General features: G+C 42.9%; 3 protein-coding genes across 3 annotated transcripts in view; 1 reads left to right on the forward strand and 2 right to left on the reverse strand.

The window, feature by feature from the left end:
• Positions 1-14,806, reverse strand: part of LOC126557136 (double-strand-break repair protein rad21 homolog) — a 435,365-nt gene that overhangs the window by 283,700 nt on the left and 136,859 nt on the right. The window lies entirely within an intron of this gene.
• Positions 1-14,806, reverse strand: part of LOC126557093 (protein Peter pan) — a 326,012-nt gene that overhangs the window by 159,201 nt on the left and 152,005 nt on the right. The gene's annotated exons all lie outside the window — the stretch shown is intronic.
• Positions 10,399-14,806, forward strand: part of LOC126556751 (uncharacterized) — a 97,624-nt gene continuing 93,216 nt past the window's right edge. Inside the window, exons 1-4 of the mRNA XM_050212223.1 lie at positions 10,399-10,580; positions 10,668-11,146; positions 11,227-11,380; positions 11,445-14,456. Of these exons, the coding sequence (XP_050068180.1) occupies positions 10,468-10,580; positions 10,668-11,146; positions 11,227-11,380; positions 11,445-14,456 (3,758 nt within the window). The 5' untranslated portion in view covers positions 10,399-10,467. The remainder of the gene's footprint in view (positions 10,581-10,667; positions 11,147-11,226; positions 11,381-11,444; positions 14,457-14,806) is intronic.

A 14,806-nucleotide genomic window follows, 5' to 3' on the forward strand; every position in this document is an offset into this window, starting at 1 on the left:
ATTAGAATAAGAAAACGGAGAAATTTAGTTTAAAAAGTTTCATTTAGTGAGGTAAATTTAAGGCGAAGCTATAGCTGGTATCAGTGTACTTCCACTTGAACATGTTTACACCTTGTTATTTAGTATAATATCACGCTTCTGCTACAAGTATGTAATTCTTTATCATACTTGATAAGACCTAAATATTTTGTCTCGCCACACAAGAAAAAATTGCATTATGTTTGCTCTTTACAAACTCAAAGGAAGGAGAGTTGTTTTAATGCTTTTATATATCTGCTTCGTATATTCATGTTGCAAAAAAAAAACAATGAATTTATTGTAAAATTTTTTTTTTATTTTAAACTAAATTCTTCATATTTAAACGTTTTCTTACCTTTTATGCTAAAACATTTTCTCAGCAGCCATTCTTATAACGCAAACAAATAAGAAAAAACGCGTAATAAAAGGAAAAGATACAAAATGCTGTATAGATCTCGAAAATTGCCTAAATCGTAAAAAAAAGAAAACATAAAGAAAGGAGAAAACAAACAAAACTGGGGAAAACAAAAAGTGAAGGAACGAAGTTTCCCAAAAAAGGATGGAAAAACAACTTTAAGAAACATGTAAACAAAACAAGAGATTTAGAAAAACAAAACTGTCATAACTCACTCACCACACAACAACAGCAACAACTACTAGTCCTTGCCTAGCTTGGGCTTAAAGGAAAGAAAATATATACATATATATATACATATACACACAACAACAACAACAACAACAACAAACCCTGGACAGGGCAAACTGAACAAAGTTGATGGCTGCAAAATAAAAGTGTTTATGATTTTGAATTGGAGTGATTTTGCGATGAATGAGCACAACGAACAACGGCATGGCTAGGAGTGGAATGTTCCGAGAGAAAAAAAAAATATATTTCTCAAAAAAGGGTCACACAAAGAAATCCGAAAGAAGAATAATGGCTTGCAGCTGAGTGGCGAAAAATAATGCCACCGTTTGGAGAATGGGCTTCTTCGAGCGCTGCGTGACAATGCGCGAGGCGCCGTTTTCCGAAAATATTTCTTTTCTTGCTAGTCTTGTGCGCCTTGGATGTGTGTGTGTGTGTGTGTGTGTGTGTGTGTGTGTGTGTGTGTGTGTGTGTGTGTGTGTGTGTGTGTGTGTGTGTGTGTGTGTGTGTGTGTGTGTGTGTTTGGGGAACGATCGGAAAGTGTAAAACTTTTTCCTGTTTTCTAAACTCCCACTCCAACCGAACTGAGGCGGCACACAAGCGGACATATTGCTGTAACCGTAAATCCGTAAATCATTCCTAAAAATATACGAGAAACCCCTTCGCCAGTAGCAGCACCCAGCAGAACAAAGCAGAAAGTATCTAAAAGTATCACGAAACAAGCCACGCGCCCACCTACCACCACCCCACATACACACACACACACACACACACACACACACAAAGGTGCAGAGGGGCATAACCTTTCCAGAATGCCTGTTGACCGGAACACCCGAACCGCGGTATGGAATCCGTAACGCGTGAAGAAACAACAGCCAGTGTATTCGAATGTAGAATGGGCACGGCCCCGGCCGAAAAGAAAATCGGCTTGGGAAAACTTTTGGCGTACTTTTCGCACGCAACCGTACCATGGCTGCATGGCGACCCGGAATGCGGACAGGTTGACTTAAAGGCGGCGGTGGATGAAGGTAAGTTTTACCCGGGAAAAGAAATTCCTCGCAAACCCATTAAGCGTTGATCTTGATGACGATTTTTTTTCTGTTGTTCTTTCATATCCTTTCCGTACACACGGTTACCTGGAAAATAAGCTTATTGCAAAAAGCTGCAATACTTTTTTTTCTTTTTATGAAGAATAAATAGGCTGAAAGGCACCTGCTCATATTTTTACTATTACTTACACTTTGGGATAATGCTTTTCAAATTTTCATATTCACTTGTCTGGACTCTCCACTCTGGAAAACACTTGCATAATTGTTTATTAGCCGCACTCTGACGGCAAGAGTTTATGCGGGATTCGAATTTGATTCGTGAATGCTTCATAACTTCATATCTTCAGAAAGAGATTATTAAGAGGACAAAATTATAAAATTTTAAACAAACTGAACAATCTCACTCACTCATGTTGGCCTGCTCTTTTAAAGAGCACGTCGTCGTGACATGGCCCGGTCAACAATAGATCTCCAGAAAACTCGATCCCTGGCTGCAGCTTCCCATCCATGTAGGCACCCAATCTCCGACAGGATTCCCTTCACCTGATCCATCCAACGAACTCGCTGTGCTCCCCGACGCCTCGTGCCGAACTGGGAGTCGCTAATGAATACCTTCTTGGCGGGACATGAGTCCGACATCCTCATAACATGCCCCAGCCATCGTATCTTTCCGGTCTTTGCTACCGCCAGGAAGGCTCCGGTTCTCCGTATAGCTCAGCAAGCTCGTGGTTCATCCTTCTCCTCCACACTCCATGCTTGAACACACCGCCAAAGATGGTCCGGAGGATGCGACGCTCAAAAACACCAAGAGCGTTTGCATCCTCCGCTCGGATGGTCATCTGGACAATACTCGGTTCAATTTGCGAAGATAAGTAATTGGTATTAGATCTTCCGGATAACTATATTCTTTAGAATCGTTCGCGACGATCCCGAGGTTGAAAAGGAGTACTGCTGCTTTAGTATGATCGTAACTTCAGCAACGAACCTAAACATCCTTATGCCCATTTTTTCTGAGAAATCACTCCCACTACTCAGCTCTATAGGCTCCTGGAGTGCAGTAGACTCTAGCAAATCACGAAGTGCACCTATATGGGCACGAGCCCTAGACATTGTTAACAGAGGTAGCCATTTTTAAACGGCGATAAATTTGACGATGGAGATATCCTTTCGATTTCCCTATGGAGAAACATAGGTCAATTCTGGGAAATTATGAAGATGTCGGACTCACGCTCTACGGAGAAGAATGGTCGCGCATGAGGCGTAGAAAAACATAGCGTTGGCTGGATCAGGCGCATTTGAACGTAGCGCGGATCTTGTGCAGTCTTGATATTTGATATTTGATATTTTACTTCATTTTACAATGGATCGCTTGAGGCCCCCTTGAGCGAGAAGTTACAAAAAATGCACAATTCATGATTTATTCATGAAATTAATTAACAAACGGTAGGTCGCTCACCACGAATACAAGTTAAAAACACGGTGCGCGACATATCCGGTCGGTGACGGTCATACACAACGTTAAACGGATCAGAGGCTTAAAACTAGTTGCATGGAAATGGATAAGCGATCTAGCTATGTCACTACCCCGTGCCGCACTGAACACTGAGTAGGACAAAAATAACAAAATAAGGATTCATGACAGAAACGAACGACTCCCTAAACTTATTAATAAGCTAAATCAATGATGAATGGAATTGATGATTAACCCCATCACAGGTGCTAAATGATCGTTCGATTGTCTGCGTATCCATTTAGTAAACCCACCTGGTAAGTTGTGGTTAGAGTACAAACAATGACGGATTTAGCCAATCAGACGACCTAACCGGAATGGATGTTGGAGCCCCAACCATATCGAATGAGCTTTTGCAATTTTTTTTAACATTGAGGTTGTATGTTGCCGCTCAGTTCGTGCACCATTAAACCCGTCGCAGGGTACAATTAAATGAGACTTACTGAAGAGGTAGTTAGAAAAGTTCCTTTCTTTATTCCACGATATCCTGATTGGTAGAATGTTAGGTTGCCGTTGAATCAGTTGGACCAGTGTACATTCAACACACGCAGACTATTCGTCGGAGGACTTCTCGACAATTGGGTTCACGCACTGTTTGTACATCCCACCGCGATCGCTCCGTACTAAATCATTACTCGACGTGGAGGACAATTGTCCGTTTATTGTAAAGGCCGCGGGTCCCGAAAGATTTTAAAGTGAGAATTTCAGGTTTTGGTGAGTATTTGTGAAATTTCCACGCATTGAAATGGATTTTTGAGAACCTGGTTCATACAATAGCTTCACGGAGCAATGGAGAAAAAGTTGAAATTGCAATTTTGAGATTTTAAGAAAGATTTAAAACGATTTCAACAATTTAACATTTCCCGTGGCCCGGAGCCTTAATGTAGCGTGAATTTAATGCAGTCGGCTATCGTCTTGAAGCTGATTTGTCGCAGATCGTAAAGGTATGATCTAATGTATGACCCGTAAAGGTTTGGTCTAATGCATAATAAAATGACTGCATCAAGGGGACTATTTCTTTCAGGGGACTATTATTTCAAATTCACCCGTTGAATTTGAAATAATATAAACAATTATAAATGCCTCCCAATCGCGATGTCGCAATTTGTCCAAAAATAGAAGTATTGAAAGGACCCACACCATAGGACTGGGGTTCAAATCCAATCCGAACCGTTCGTTCGCAATGGGGGTTAACGATCCAACTACGTGTTATATCAGCAAGTTTAGTAAGCCAATCGATGGCAGACGTGACCTAGTAGGTCGTTCAGTCAAGAAGAAATAAAATACAAGCAGATACAAGTTTACTGGTAATAAAAACAAAAAAAAAAACATTTTTAATCCAACCTGCCATTAAGAGAGCACGATAAATTCAAGCTTTATATTTTATTTTGCATCAAAACGTTACCTAGGAAAGGTACGAAACAAAATTAGCGCTTTGATTGTTTGTTTGCCCGAGTACATCATCGCTGCACACCGTTTATCGCCCACACCCACACCGCAAAAGCACTCGAAAAAGCCTTTTTCCAGTAATCAGAACCATCCTTCGCATCCTTCGCTGATGACCATTTAAGCAGAAACATTTACCATCGTTGAAAGTTTTCCACTGAAATCGCTTCTGGGTCAAAAGTCGTTACGCGTAAGTTGGCGGATTTGTTTAGGATTTCCATTTGCCCAAAGCTGCTGTTTCGGATGCCACCATCCAGTACCACCGATTCCTATCTATGCTCCGCTGCCACTTTGTCTGTTAAAATTTACAAAGAAGCAATAAATTTACTGCCACTGTCCAAAAGCCATGGGGATTGGGTTTGGGGATGGCCCGTACTGCGAAACGAGTCCTCAGATATAAGAAGATATAAGAAACCGACCCAAAAAGGATTTTCACTACTCAGACTAATAGAAAGCGGACGCTTCTGCAACCCTTTCCAAAGTCACACAGTCGTGCCGTGTTGTCAACAAACGATAAAGTTACACGAGTTTTGTGCTCTGGTAGAATGAGAAATATTTTTTGGAATGGTAAACATCGGTGTTTAATTGTAGTAATAATAGCACATCGACCCGATTCGATAACCAGTCAGCTGTTGTCCTCTTTTACCCGTGGAAAGTCATGTCCCGAAGGCCCAACCAGAACAGTTTAAAATCATTACACATTGTAACGTAAGTCCAATCCGAAACAAGAATGTACGCCATGAGTATCACCTCACAACATACAACAAACGATTATAAATGGGTATAAGCCGCTTAACGCACTTAACGTGCTACCTATGACGGCGCGCAGTAAGTATTGTTGGGCTGAGTATTTCTACACCATATGGCATAAAGAACAATGAAACCTGTCCGGCAAACGGTTTGTCGAAAGGATTTTACAGTCGGCATTACGCGTGCTAATAATAGGAATAGTAGTACATAACAATTCCGATTCGGTCGTCCGGGATATGTCCCATTCCAAAACAAACCAACTCGAAACGTTTTGCATTCCTTGAAGTGAAATTAAAAAGAGCAGCATTTCGTGTGTCACATTAATAAGAAAGCAACATACAACAACGGGCGAATGGGGTATCTTGTGAAAGTCTTTTCCCAATTGGGAATAGGTCAAGTAACCACTTGATCTACTATACTTGTTTTTTTTAGCTTTGTGTCTTTAATATTAAACATCTCCTAATGAGAGTAAAGTAAAACACAATCTTGATAGCGAGAAGTAATCCTATACGTTGTCGACGGAAGAGTATTTGAATAGGCCAATATTATATTTAAAAATTTAAAATAGGTTCCTAGTTTTAGCTTCCTATTTTTATTCAATCAAAAGGTAATTATAACTACCGAAGATTTTAAAAGTGCGTTGTTTTTTGTAGTTTTTACATAACATCACCAGTCCACCATAAGCTGGCAGATATAAATCATAAAAAATGTTGCTTCGGTGAAATTAACTTAAAAATGTGTTGTATCAGATGGTGGCATCAGACTTGTGCAGGACAGTACCGATATCGAAAGCCTTATCAGGAAACAAAACATTTTCAAAGGAGTGAACAATTGTTTCAAAGATCAGTAACCGAAAAACGTATTATGAACGTAAAGGAATTTGAAAATAAATGAGAAAACATTTCTGTAACAGGAAGATTCGTGAAAGACCTTTCAGTAATAACACTAACCATGTTCTAATCGAGGAACAATCTTAACCACGAATACTATAAGCAATAGATTCGCAACGGTTAGTTTGAACTTCGGTTCATTTTTTAGTACCAGCGAAACGCCGAAATTGTGCCATTGTTGTTCTAAAAGCTCCATTCCGTTTGTTGCTTGGGTAAGAAAATTTAATCACGAGCTGTCATTCTGTCATTGGGGCACTTCGCTTGTGTAGCCGCGGTCTAGTGCGAAAATAAAAATAAAGAGAACTCAAATGGCAGATAAAGCTTTGCTACGTTTTGCTGACGGCGATAAGGGAAAATAAAACTAAACAGCTTAGTTCGCCCAGTTGGATGCATTATTGCCACTTCCCTCTCCACACGCTGGCAATCCCGCACACAGTCAGTGGTGTTTGGCAAGGTAGTGGCAGTGTTTCGCTCGGATGATGGTGTAGTGTGCTGGATGAAGAGTTTATTCACATGCGACGCATTCCACGGTGCTAGGCCAGTTGCATTTTGCGTTACATAAGTATTGTGCGAGATGTGAATCAGGTGAGAAAAACGCTCCCTTATTTGGGTGGATGACGAGAAAGTGTATGCTGTAACGGTAGTGGCACCACCAGCCTATGAATGAAAACCATTTGCGGGATATGAAATGTTCCGATGCCCTACGAGAGTCGCCATATTGATTTCCGAGTACAGTGATGCAGCTACCCAGCGAAGGATATCGTTCGCGGAAGCATAATAAATTACGCTGCGTGATGTTGTGCTGCTGGTAAAGTCATTAGCATTTTATGTGGATATTTGGTCATTTTAGGGTGGTGCTTGAAAGTGGCTAAATAAGATTAGCTCGATTAAAACAAAAATGGGCAATGAGATGAGAATGAATGTAGTTGCATTTTAACGGGTCACTTTTTTGCTGTGAGTGAGTGAGTGTGATCAGTGCAAAGAAAGCAAACAAGATTAGTACCGTGCAAGAGTGAAAAGAAAGGAGAGTGTGAAAAAATTGCTACAGTCAATATCGCAATCGCGTAGTGTGAGCGCGCACGCACACGGCGCATAGTGTGCGTGTGTGTGGGAGAGGTTGTGTGTACGTCAAAATATATAGTGAAAGAAGAGTGGAGTGATTCTGTTTTTTTTTATTAAGTATACACGGGGAGTGGTGTATACGCAAGGTGTACAATAAACACAGTGCCGTCTTTTTGTTGCGTTCAAGCAGTTTGTTAATCGAAGTATGCAGTGAAGTTTATCGTTGAAGGGAAGGAGAAGTTGGAAGCTGCTGGTGATGAGACACGGCGGAGTAAAGAATGTATTGAGCAACGTCCAAATATCACCATCGTCAGACACAGAACGCAAGTAAGCGCTCCGTCCCTAATTATAGGTAGCGTACTGAATATGTTTTGCTACTCAATCTTTAGTCTGTCAGAAGAAAAAGTAGGTTTTTAGGTTCCTGGTGAACTCGAATGAGGTTCCAAATGTCAAATAATCGTCGATGAGGCGACCGATAATCGAAGCTATAGTGCCTTTTGGAAGAGGAGGTCAATTTATGAAGTGTTTGAATGGAAGTGGATCAAAGCGAAGGGGGTTTTCTTTAAATCCTGCCTACTGAGTCATCTGCCGTGTGTGATGGTGTTAGTGAAATTGCGAATGTTTCACGTTCTCTCAGTCCGCACGCATACATACACTGACGCAAGCAGTCTTGCGTGTGTAAACGCAGTAGCGAAAATCCGACAAGGAATTTCTGTCAGGATTCTAATGAGCCAGTGTTTCAACATAATTTTGGTTCATGTTTTTGATAGTGTAGTGTTGTGCTATGTTGAAGTTCGTAAAGCGTCTGTTAATTGCTTTTTTGTAAGCCATGTTATTGTTCTTTACAGTCACGAAGCGGAAGTATTGAAAAAAGACAGGTTCAATGATATTTCCAGAAGGAAATATCATTGAAGATTTTAGTATATGTGGTTTTGGAGTGTGCAGCACTATTCCTGCATCTCAGCATCAACCCTGATGGTATGGATTACGCCAAAGTGAAGAAACGATCGGATGACGAAAACTGCAGCCTGTTCCCCATTATGGCAATCTTTGCCTTTTTGCCACCACAGCAAGGCGGTTGTGTGAGGCCACCATTTCCGTAGTAGTTTGCAAGCACTGTCGTATTCGGTATCCGTCACTGTCCGTCGAAGACCTGACTCGAAATGGCAAACATAGGTGGGAGTAGAGAAAGACACGTACTTCCAGCTGGTTTGCTAGCCGCGATTATAAAGACATTGAATGTATAATCAACCTTCCATTCCGGGGGTAGGTGCCGTTGTCGATTTTTGCATTATGCGTGGAACGATGAAACGTACGTACGTTCTACCACTTGCCATCAATCAAACAGGGAAACGAACAATTGTACTGTTATAAAATAAGCTTCGTTCTGTAGACCGTTTTAGCCTGTTCTGCTGGCTTAATCGGTGAATGTAACAGAAGCCCCTTAAAGCACGAAGTTAAGCTAAAAGAAATTGAATCCGTTAGGTGAGCAAATGTGTGTCTGCTAGCAACTGTCTAAGAACTAGGGAATGCAGTTTGGCTTACGCGGTTACCCCTGTACCAGTTTGTGGTGCGAAGTTTCTTTGTAATTTTCGTTTTACTTGATCTCTGTTACCCAACTGATGGCAAGCATCATTCTACATACAGAATTTACTGCTCTAATTCTTAGATATGGTACAATCTTTAACGAGAAACGTAGCTTCGAAGCAAATTGAAGCACATTAATTAAAGAACGAAAGATAATTTTCGGAGTATAAACACATGCCGAAAGCGGTAACCAGTAATCAGTTTAAGATACGAGTCACCGAGCAGGCGATATTTTGCATAGAGATGGGAGCAAAAATTGTGATAAGAGGAATTGGACACCAGCCCAGCTTAAGGGACGCGCATAGAAGCCAAAAGAAAACGCCCTACAGCAAGGATGTCGAGCAGGACTTGCAAAAAGATGTCAGGTCACAACCACATGAAGGATAGTTTAACTTTAGCACTTTGAATGTTACCCAACCCGTGCGAGTGTTGGGTAAACTACTGAAAAGTCATTATTGGCCCTTATATTAACAAATATCTGCAAGAATTTTTTTTTTAAAAACATCAACCAAAACAGTTTGAAATGCCTTGACCAGATCAGTTGAAAGACGGTGAGAAATGAACTAATATATGGGCTAATATAATCGTGGCAAAATTAGTACATGGATGATATTTTGCAAATCTGAACGTAAACATAAATCTTCGAGAGTTGAACAATTAACGACATTAAAAAAGAATTCTGGAAATATGCTTATGGGACTGTTTTTGTTTCAATTAAAAAAATCTTTTCTTTAACTTGAAACCAAGTTTCAATAAGTTCTTCGTTGAAACAGTTATTTCTATACATTACTGAATCTCTGGCGTAGACCCTGGGTAGTATCAAGATCCTAGAGAATTATAGTTCATAGTCAACCCTAGAAGCCAAGGGAAAGTGTAAAAAATCCGTACTGTTACCTGTTTTCTTTGATTTCAAATCTGGCATAAAATAATAAATAAGTATGGCAACAGTGCCAGTAACAGATGACTCATCATCAACACACTTGTTCTGGGTCTTTGCGACTAATCTTGACAGTTAACCAGCCTGCAGATATTCGCAGGTCAAGACCGACGATGGTTGTAATGTCAGATAATGATAATAAAGAGCAATTTCAGCTTTTACTCAGGTTCAGAAGTTATTTTATTGCTTCATACCGGCAAAACAATAGCAAAGGTGGGGCCAGTCTAATGCTGTCATGCAGCAGCCCGTATTCGATGCACACCATCGTGGTTGTGTACCGTTTTGAAAGGATGAAATAAAAATATTGATTTCTTGCTGAGACCGATTTCAATCCTACTGAACTAATAGCATTTTATTTTCTCTATTACAGCTGACATTCAAACGTACCAGAAAAATTAAAACCAAACTGGAAAAGGCCACCAACACTCTGATGTTTTAGCAAAATACTCTTCCTTCAGTCAATGGTGTGCCATATGGAAAATTTAGAATCCTGCTGCAAGGTGTAAAGATCATCCTTTTCACAAAGAAAACCTCCTACTCACTAAATAAAGGAAGACAAGCAAAACGGCATCACAATGGCTACAAGTCCCGGTTCAGATAATAATTGTAACATCTACATGCCACCGCTAGTTTGCTCCGTGGCGTCCTCGAATGACTTCAGTGACTATCAATGGTTTACCGATTTCGGGTAAGTGTCATGAATGATGCAGAAGAAGAAAGCATTAATTCGCTATCACACGTTCCTTCTAACATTCTTGCTTTCTCGCTTTTGTAGAAGTTATCGCGATGGAGTGACCACACACCAGAGCATCCTTTCGGCACTATCCGCGTCGTACAATGGAATTGGCGAGCTGTCGTACTACGAGAAGATGGCGAAGGATATCGATGCCAATCTGGCAGAGATCGATATGGAAAGCTACCGGAAGGAAGACATCAATTCGCTGCTGAGCGCCATCCCATCGCAGCTGCGGCTAGACGATGCGGAGCGCAAGGCACGCAATAACAATCGCATCTTCGCGACGATTACTAGCTGTACGGCGGCAGGATTAATACCGGCCGATATGATGGACAATTCATTCTGCAAATCCGAGCTGTTGTTTTCGCCGGTCAAAGAATCGCACATCAGCGTGGATTCGTTGGACATGGATGGGTATCCGGACGAGGAAGACATCATACTGACGTGTCAGGCAAACAAGGACAACTACACGATAGCGTTCGAGCAAAGTATACTGTACTCGGAGGAAAGCTATTACGGTAAGGCAGTGGACGATGTGAATGGGACGGTACGTATTGTATTCATTCAAACGACAATGCACCATTTCCTTTTTTCGCAGACGGTCCTGAACATTATGGGAAATACAAGCGTATGAACTTGTTGAATAATCTTCAAAATCGTGCCCAATACATTCGGCATAAAGATGCGATGTCACGGTCCGAAGTGAACTACACAACTTGGAGTAATTTGAAGAAGAATGCCGTGCCTCAAAGGTATTTCTGCTCTATAGCCTGATGTTTTATGTTTCCTTCGCTAATGCTTCCATTTTCATTTTAGGCCACCAATTGCAGTGAATCCTCTAATAACTCACATTTCGCGCCACAATCGGTCATGTTTCGTTCGGAAAAGCTTTAGCATGCCTAATCTTCAGTCGGAACAAACATCCCCTGCGAAAACACATCTTTCCGCAAACGATCAACATCCGCTGAATGTTTCCCAAGCTGGAAATGGTTCGGAAGAATCGTATGAAAGGCCCTTGCGTTCCTTGCTTCCAATGTACACTTTACCAACAGATTCCGAGAATGAAAGTAGCACTAACGGGAACGGGGTGGATGAAAACGATCCAAACGACTCGAACAATCATCTCACAGTGCACGAACAGATCAAGCATCAGCAATCGGATGAACAACAGCAGCACCAACATAACCAACAACAATCGCAACAACAGGCGCAACACACGCTGCAACAACCATCGTTTAACTTGGTGAAGCTATTCATCAAGCAAAAAAGTAGCTCAACGGACACTTGCATGGATGTATCGTCCGGATGTTGGCCCAGCGATAGTACCAACAGTGGTGGGTCTGGTGATCATCAGCTGCATCATCTCGGCACGGCCGGTGCGCTAAGGTGTCGTAAGAAAAGTATGCACGATTCAGGCAAATGTTCCACCACAACCGGTGGGGGTAGCGTTGTCGGTGGGAGACATGGTGAAGAAGACGAGTATCAGTTGGATAGTTTAGATGCACAAATAAACAACGGTCACGTAAATGCGAACAACAACAACGGAAGCCACAGCGACGCCGATGGCGAAGCGGACGATGAGCTGAACGAAGGAAGAGGACCACCTCCATCGTCGCCGCAGCAAGGTCAGGGACCCAATGGTGGATCGGTTACGAGCAATGTGAAGTTGAATGATTTCAACCGACAGATGCACAGCTCTCCACGTAGACAGTACAAGGGATTCAACATGAACATAGGCGGTGGGCGGAGATTGTTGCAGGATCTGTTGCAGCAACACAACAACAACAACAATAATTCGGCCAGTGGTGGTGCTCTGAACAACAGTAGCAGTATTAACAACAACAATAATCACAATGTAAACAACAATAATAGCTATAAAGACACCAACAGCGATACGAGCCGTACGTCGGAAAACTTGACGCAGATATTTAACCACAGTGGCAATAACAACACAACACTCTCGTCGGGTTCGAAAACGAAGATACCGATTGATATGATTACAAAATCGATGCAAACTTCGCTCATCGGTACCCCAACGGCAGGTGGCGGTAATGGGACGAGAGAGAAGGTCCGCGTCATACCACCCTCATTCCTGGATCGGTTAAACGAGCTGGGCGACAAGCAGAAGGCGCCCGTGTTTGTGGTCTATCCCAACTATGCACTTCCGGATTTGGGCTTCCTGAAGACACAGAACGAGGTCGTCATTTCGCCGCTCACGTTCAAAGAAACGATGACAGGCGCGGGTCGTCCGCTGAAGAAACCGCGCCCAGTTTCCATGAACGATATAGAAAATATAAGACAGCGAGAGTATAAGCACGTAACGGACTGGAAGTCGCTCGTATTTCTGCTTCCGGCGGAATATCGGAAGCTACTCCGCCACATCCCAGAAGTCGGCGAACTGAGTCTATCGAGCGAGAAACAACCGATGTTCTGCATGACGCCGCCACTGCGACGCGGTGTGGCACGTGGTGTGAGCTGTGACTGTACAAATCTGCTAAACCAAAACACCCAAACCTACAACAGCTCAAGCTCGGGTGGAAGTTCCAGTGCGGCACCGAGCTCAGGGTATAGAGGCTCTTCCACGATGCTTACGACGGACTCGGAGATGGATGGCATACTGGGACCGTCCAATAGTAGCAACGTTTTCAACAATAATCTGTACGTGTACCAGTACGATAGTCCGGCCGAGATTTTAGCACCCTGCGAAAGGCCTCCTTCCGGTCGAACGGGTGGTATAGCGCCGAAGAGTATCTTGCGTCGACCCCCGGGTGCTAGAGGGACCAACAGTAGCAACCCAGCGGCGAGCAATGGAGGCCCCAGTCAGAGCAACATGAAAGCGAAACGTAGCAGTATGTTTGAAGAGCAACACGTACCACATTATCCACAAGGCTCACGGGAAAAGCGACGTTCGCTGCAGGAACACCATTCCTACAACTTTTACGAAGACGCAGAAGAGGAAGAGCAACAGAGAGGACACTGTGTGGAGCCGAAGCTTCACAACTCACCCAACATGACACCACACCCACGGTTGGCCAACACACCAAAGCTACCGTCGGCTGACCATTACCACAAGCTGAACAAGTTGGTAGAATTGAACGACCTAGAGGCTGTCGCCGCAGCCGCAACCAACCAGGACGATGGTCACGCTATGGACGAAGATCTCGAGGCACGTGCACGTGCGGAGCAATTCCTGTCGCACGTACCCAAATCGGAACTGAAGCATTATGCCGAAATTGCACACATTCTCGAATCGACCGAAATGATCGAATCTTCCGAGCCGGCTTACGATCGTACCCGGCTCCGCAACGAGGTCAGCCGATTGTTGTCACAGAAGCGCAACGTGGTCACGTTCACGAAACAACAAACCATGGGTCCATCGGCTACCAACACACCGACGACGACCGGTGGCAACAACACTACACCAGTGCGGCAGCAACCATCTCCAGCTTTGTTGCGACCAACGGAAATAAAGTTTTCGACACCACCAAACTCACCGAACATGTCGGTTACGGTGGCAAAAACTGGTCATCACCATACGATGACCGGGGCTGAAAAGAAACCACCCGTTGCTCAACGTACGCCATCGTCGTTGGTAGGCTCTCCGGCATCCACTGGCACGGAAAAGGAAAAGCAAGATAAAATTCAAACGAACCGTTTCAAGCGGCTCCAGATACAGTGGGAATTGTTGAGCAAGGAAGCGAACGCGGCAAAGGCAGCAGCTTCCGACAGCCAGCGGAAAGAGATTCGCAGCGGTGGCAACACGCCGACCGGTGGAGGCGGTGGACCTAAATCACGCATTCCACGTCCCGTCAGTTATCCCACAACCAGGTAAGTCAAGAATAGTGTAAAGTGACGATTATTTAAAATGTTTAGTTTTAAAGCGGGTCAGCAATCTCCTTTGAAGTTTTGAGCTCAGTTTATCATCAAAATCGTCTGTTATGGACCGGTATTAAAAATTATTTCGATAACTTCACATTTCCTCCTTTGCGTTTTCCCGTAAGCAATCGTTTACTCCATAGTTTGACCTTTTTCGAGCCTTCCGGCAAGTGCAATTTAGTTGACAGTTTATCGCTATTTTCATCTAACAAGTTTAAGAATCCTGTTCAGTATTTTGTAATTGTAACTATTTGCCTTTTTTGTTTATCTACCGACATAAAGTTAAACAGCAATTCATCGTG

This window comes from Anopheles maculipalpis, chromosome 2RL (genome assembly GCF_943734695.1).
Source record: "Anopheles maculipalpis chromosome 2RL, idAnoMacuDA_375_x, whole genome shotgun sequence".
Taxonomy (NCBI): Eukaryota; Metazoa; Arthropoda; class Insecta; order Diptera; family Culicidae; genus Anopheles; species Anopheles maculipalpis.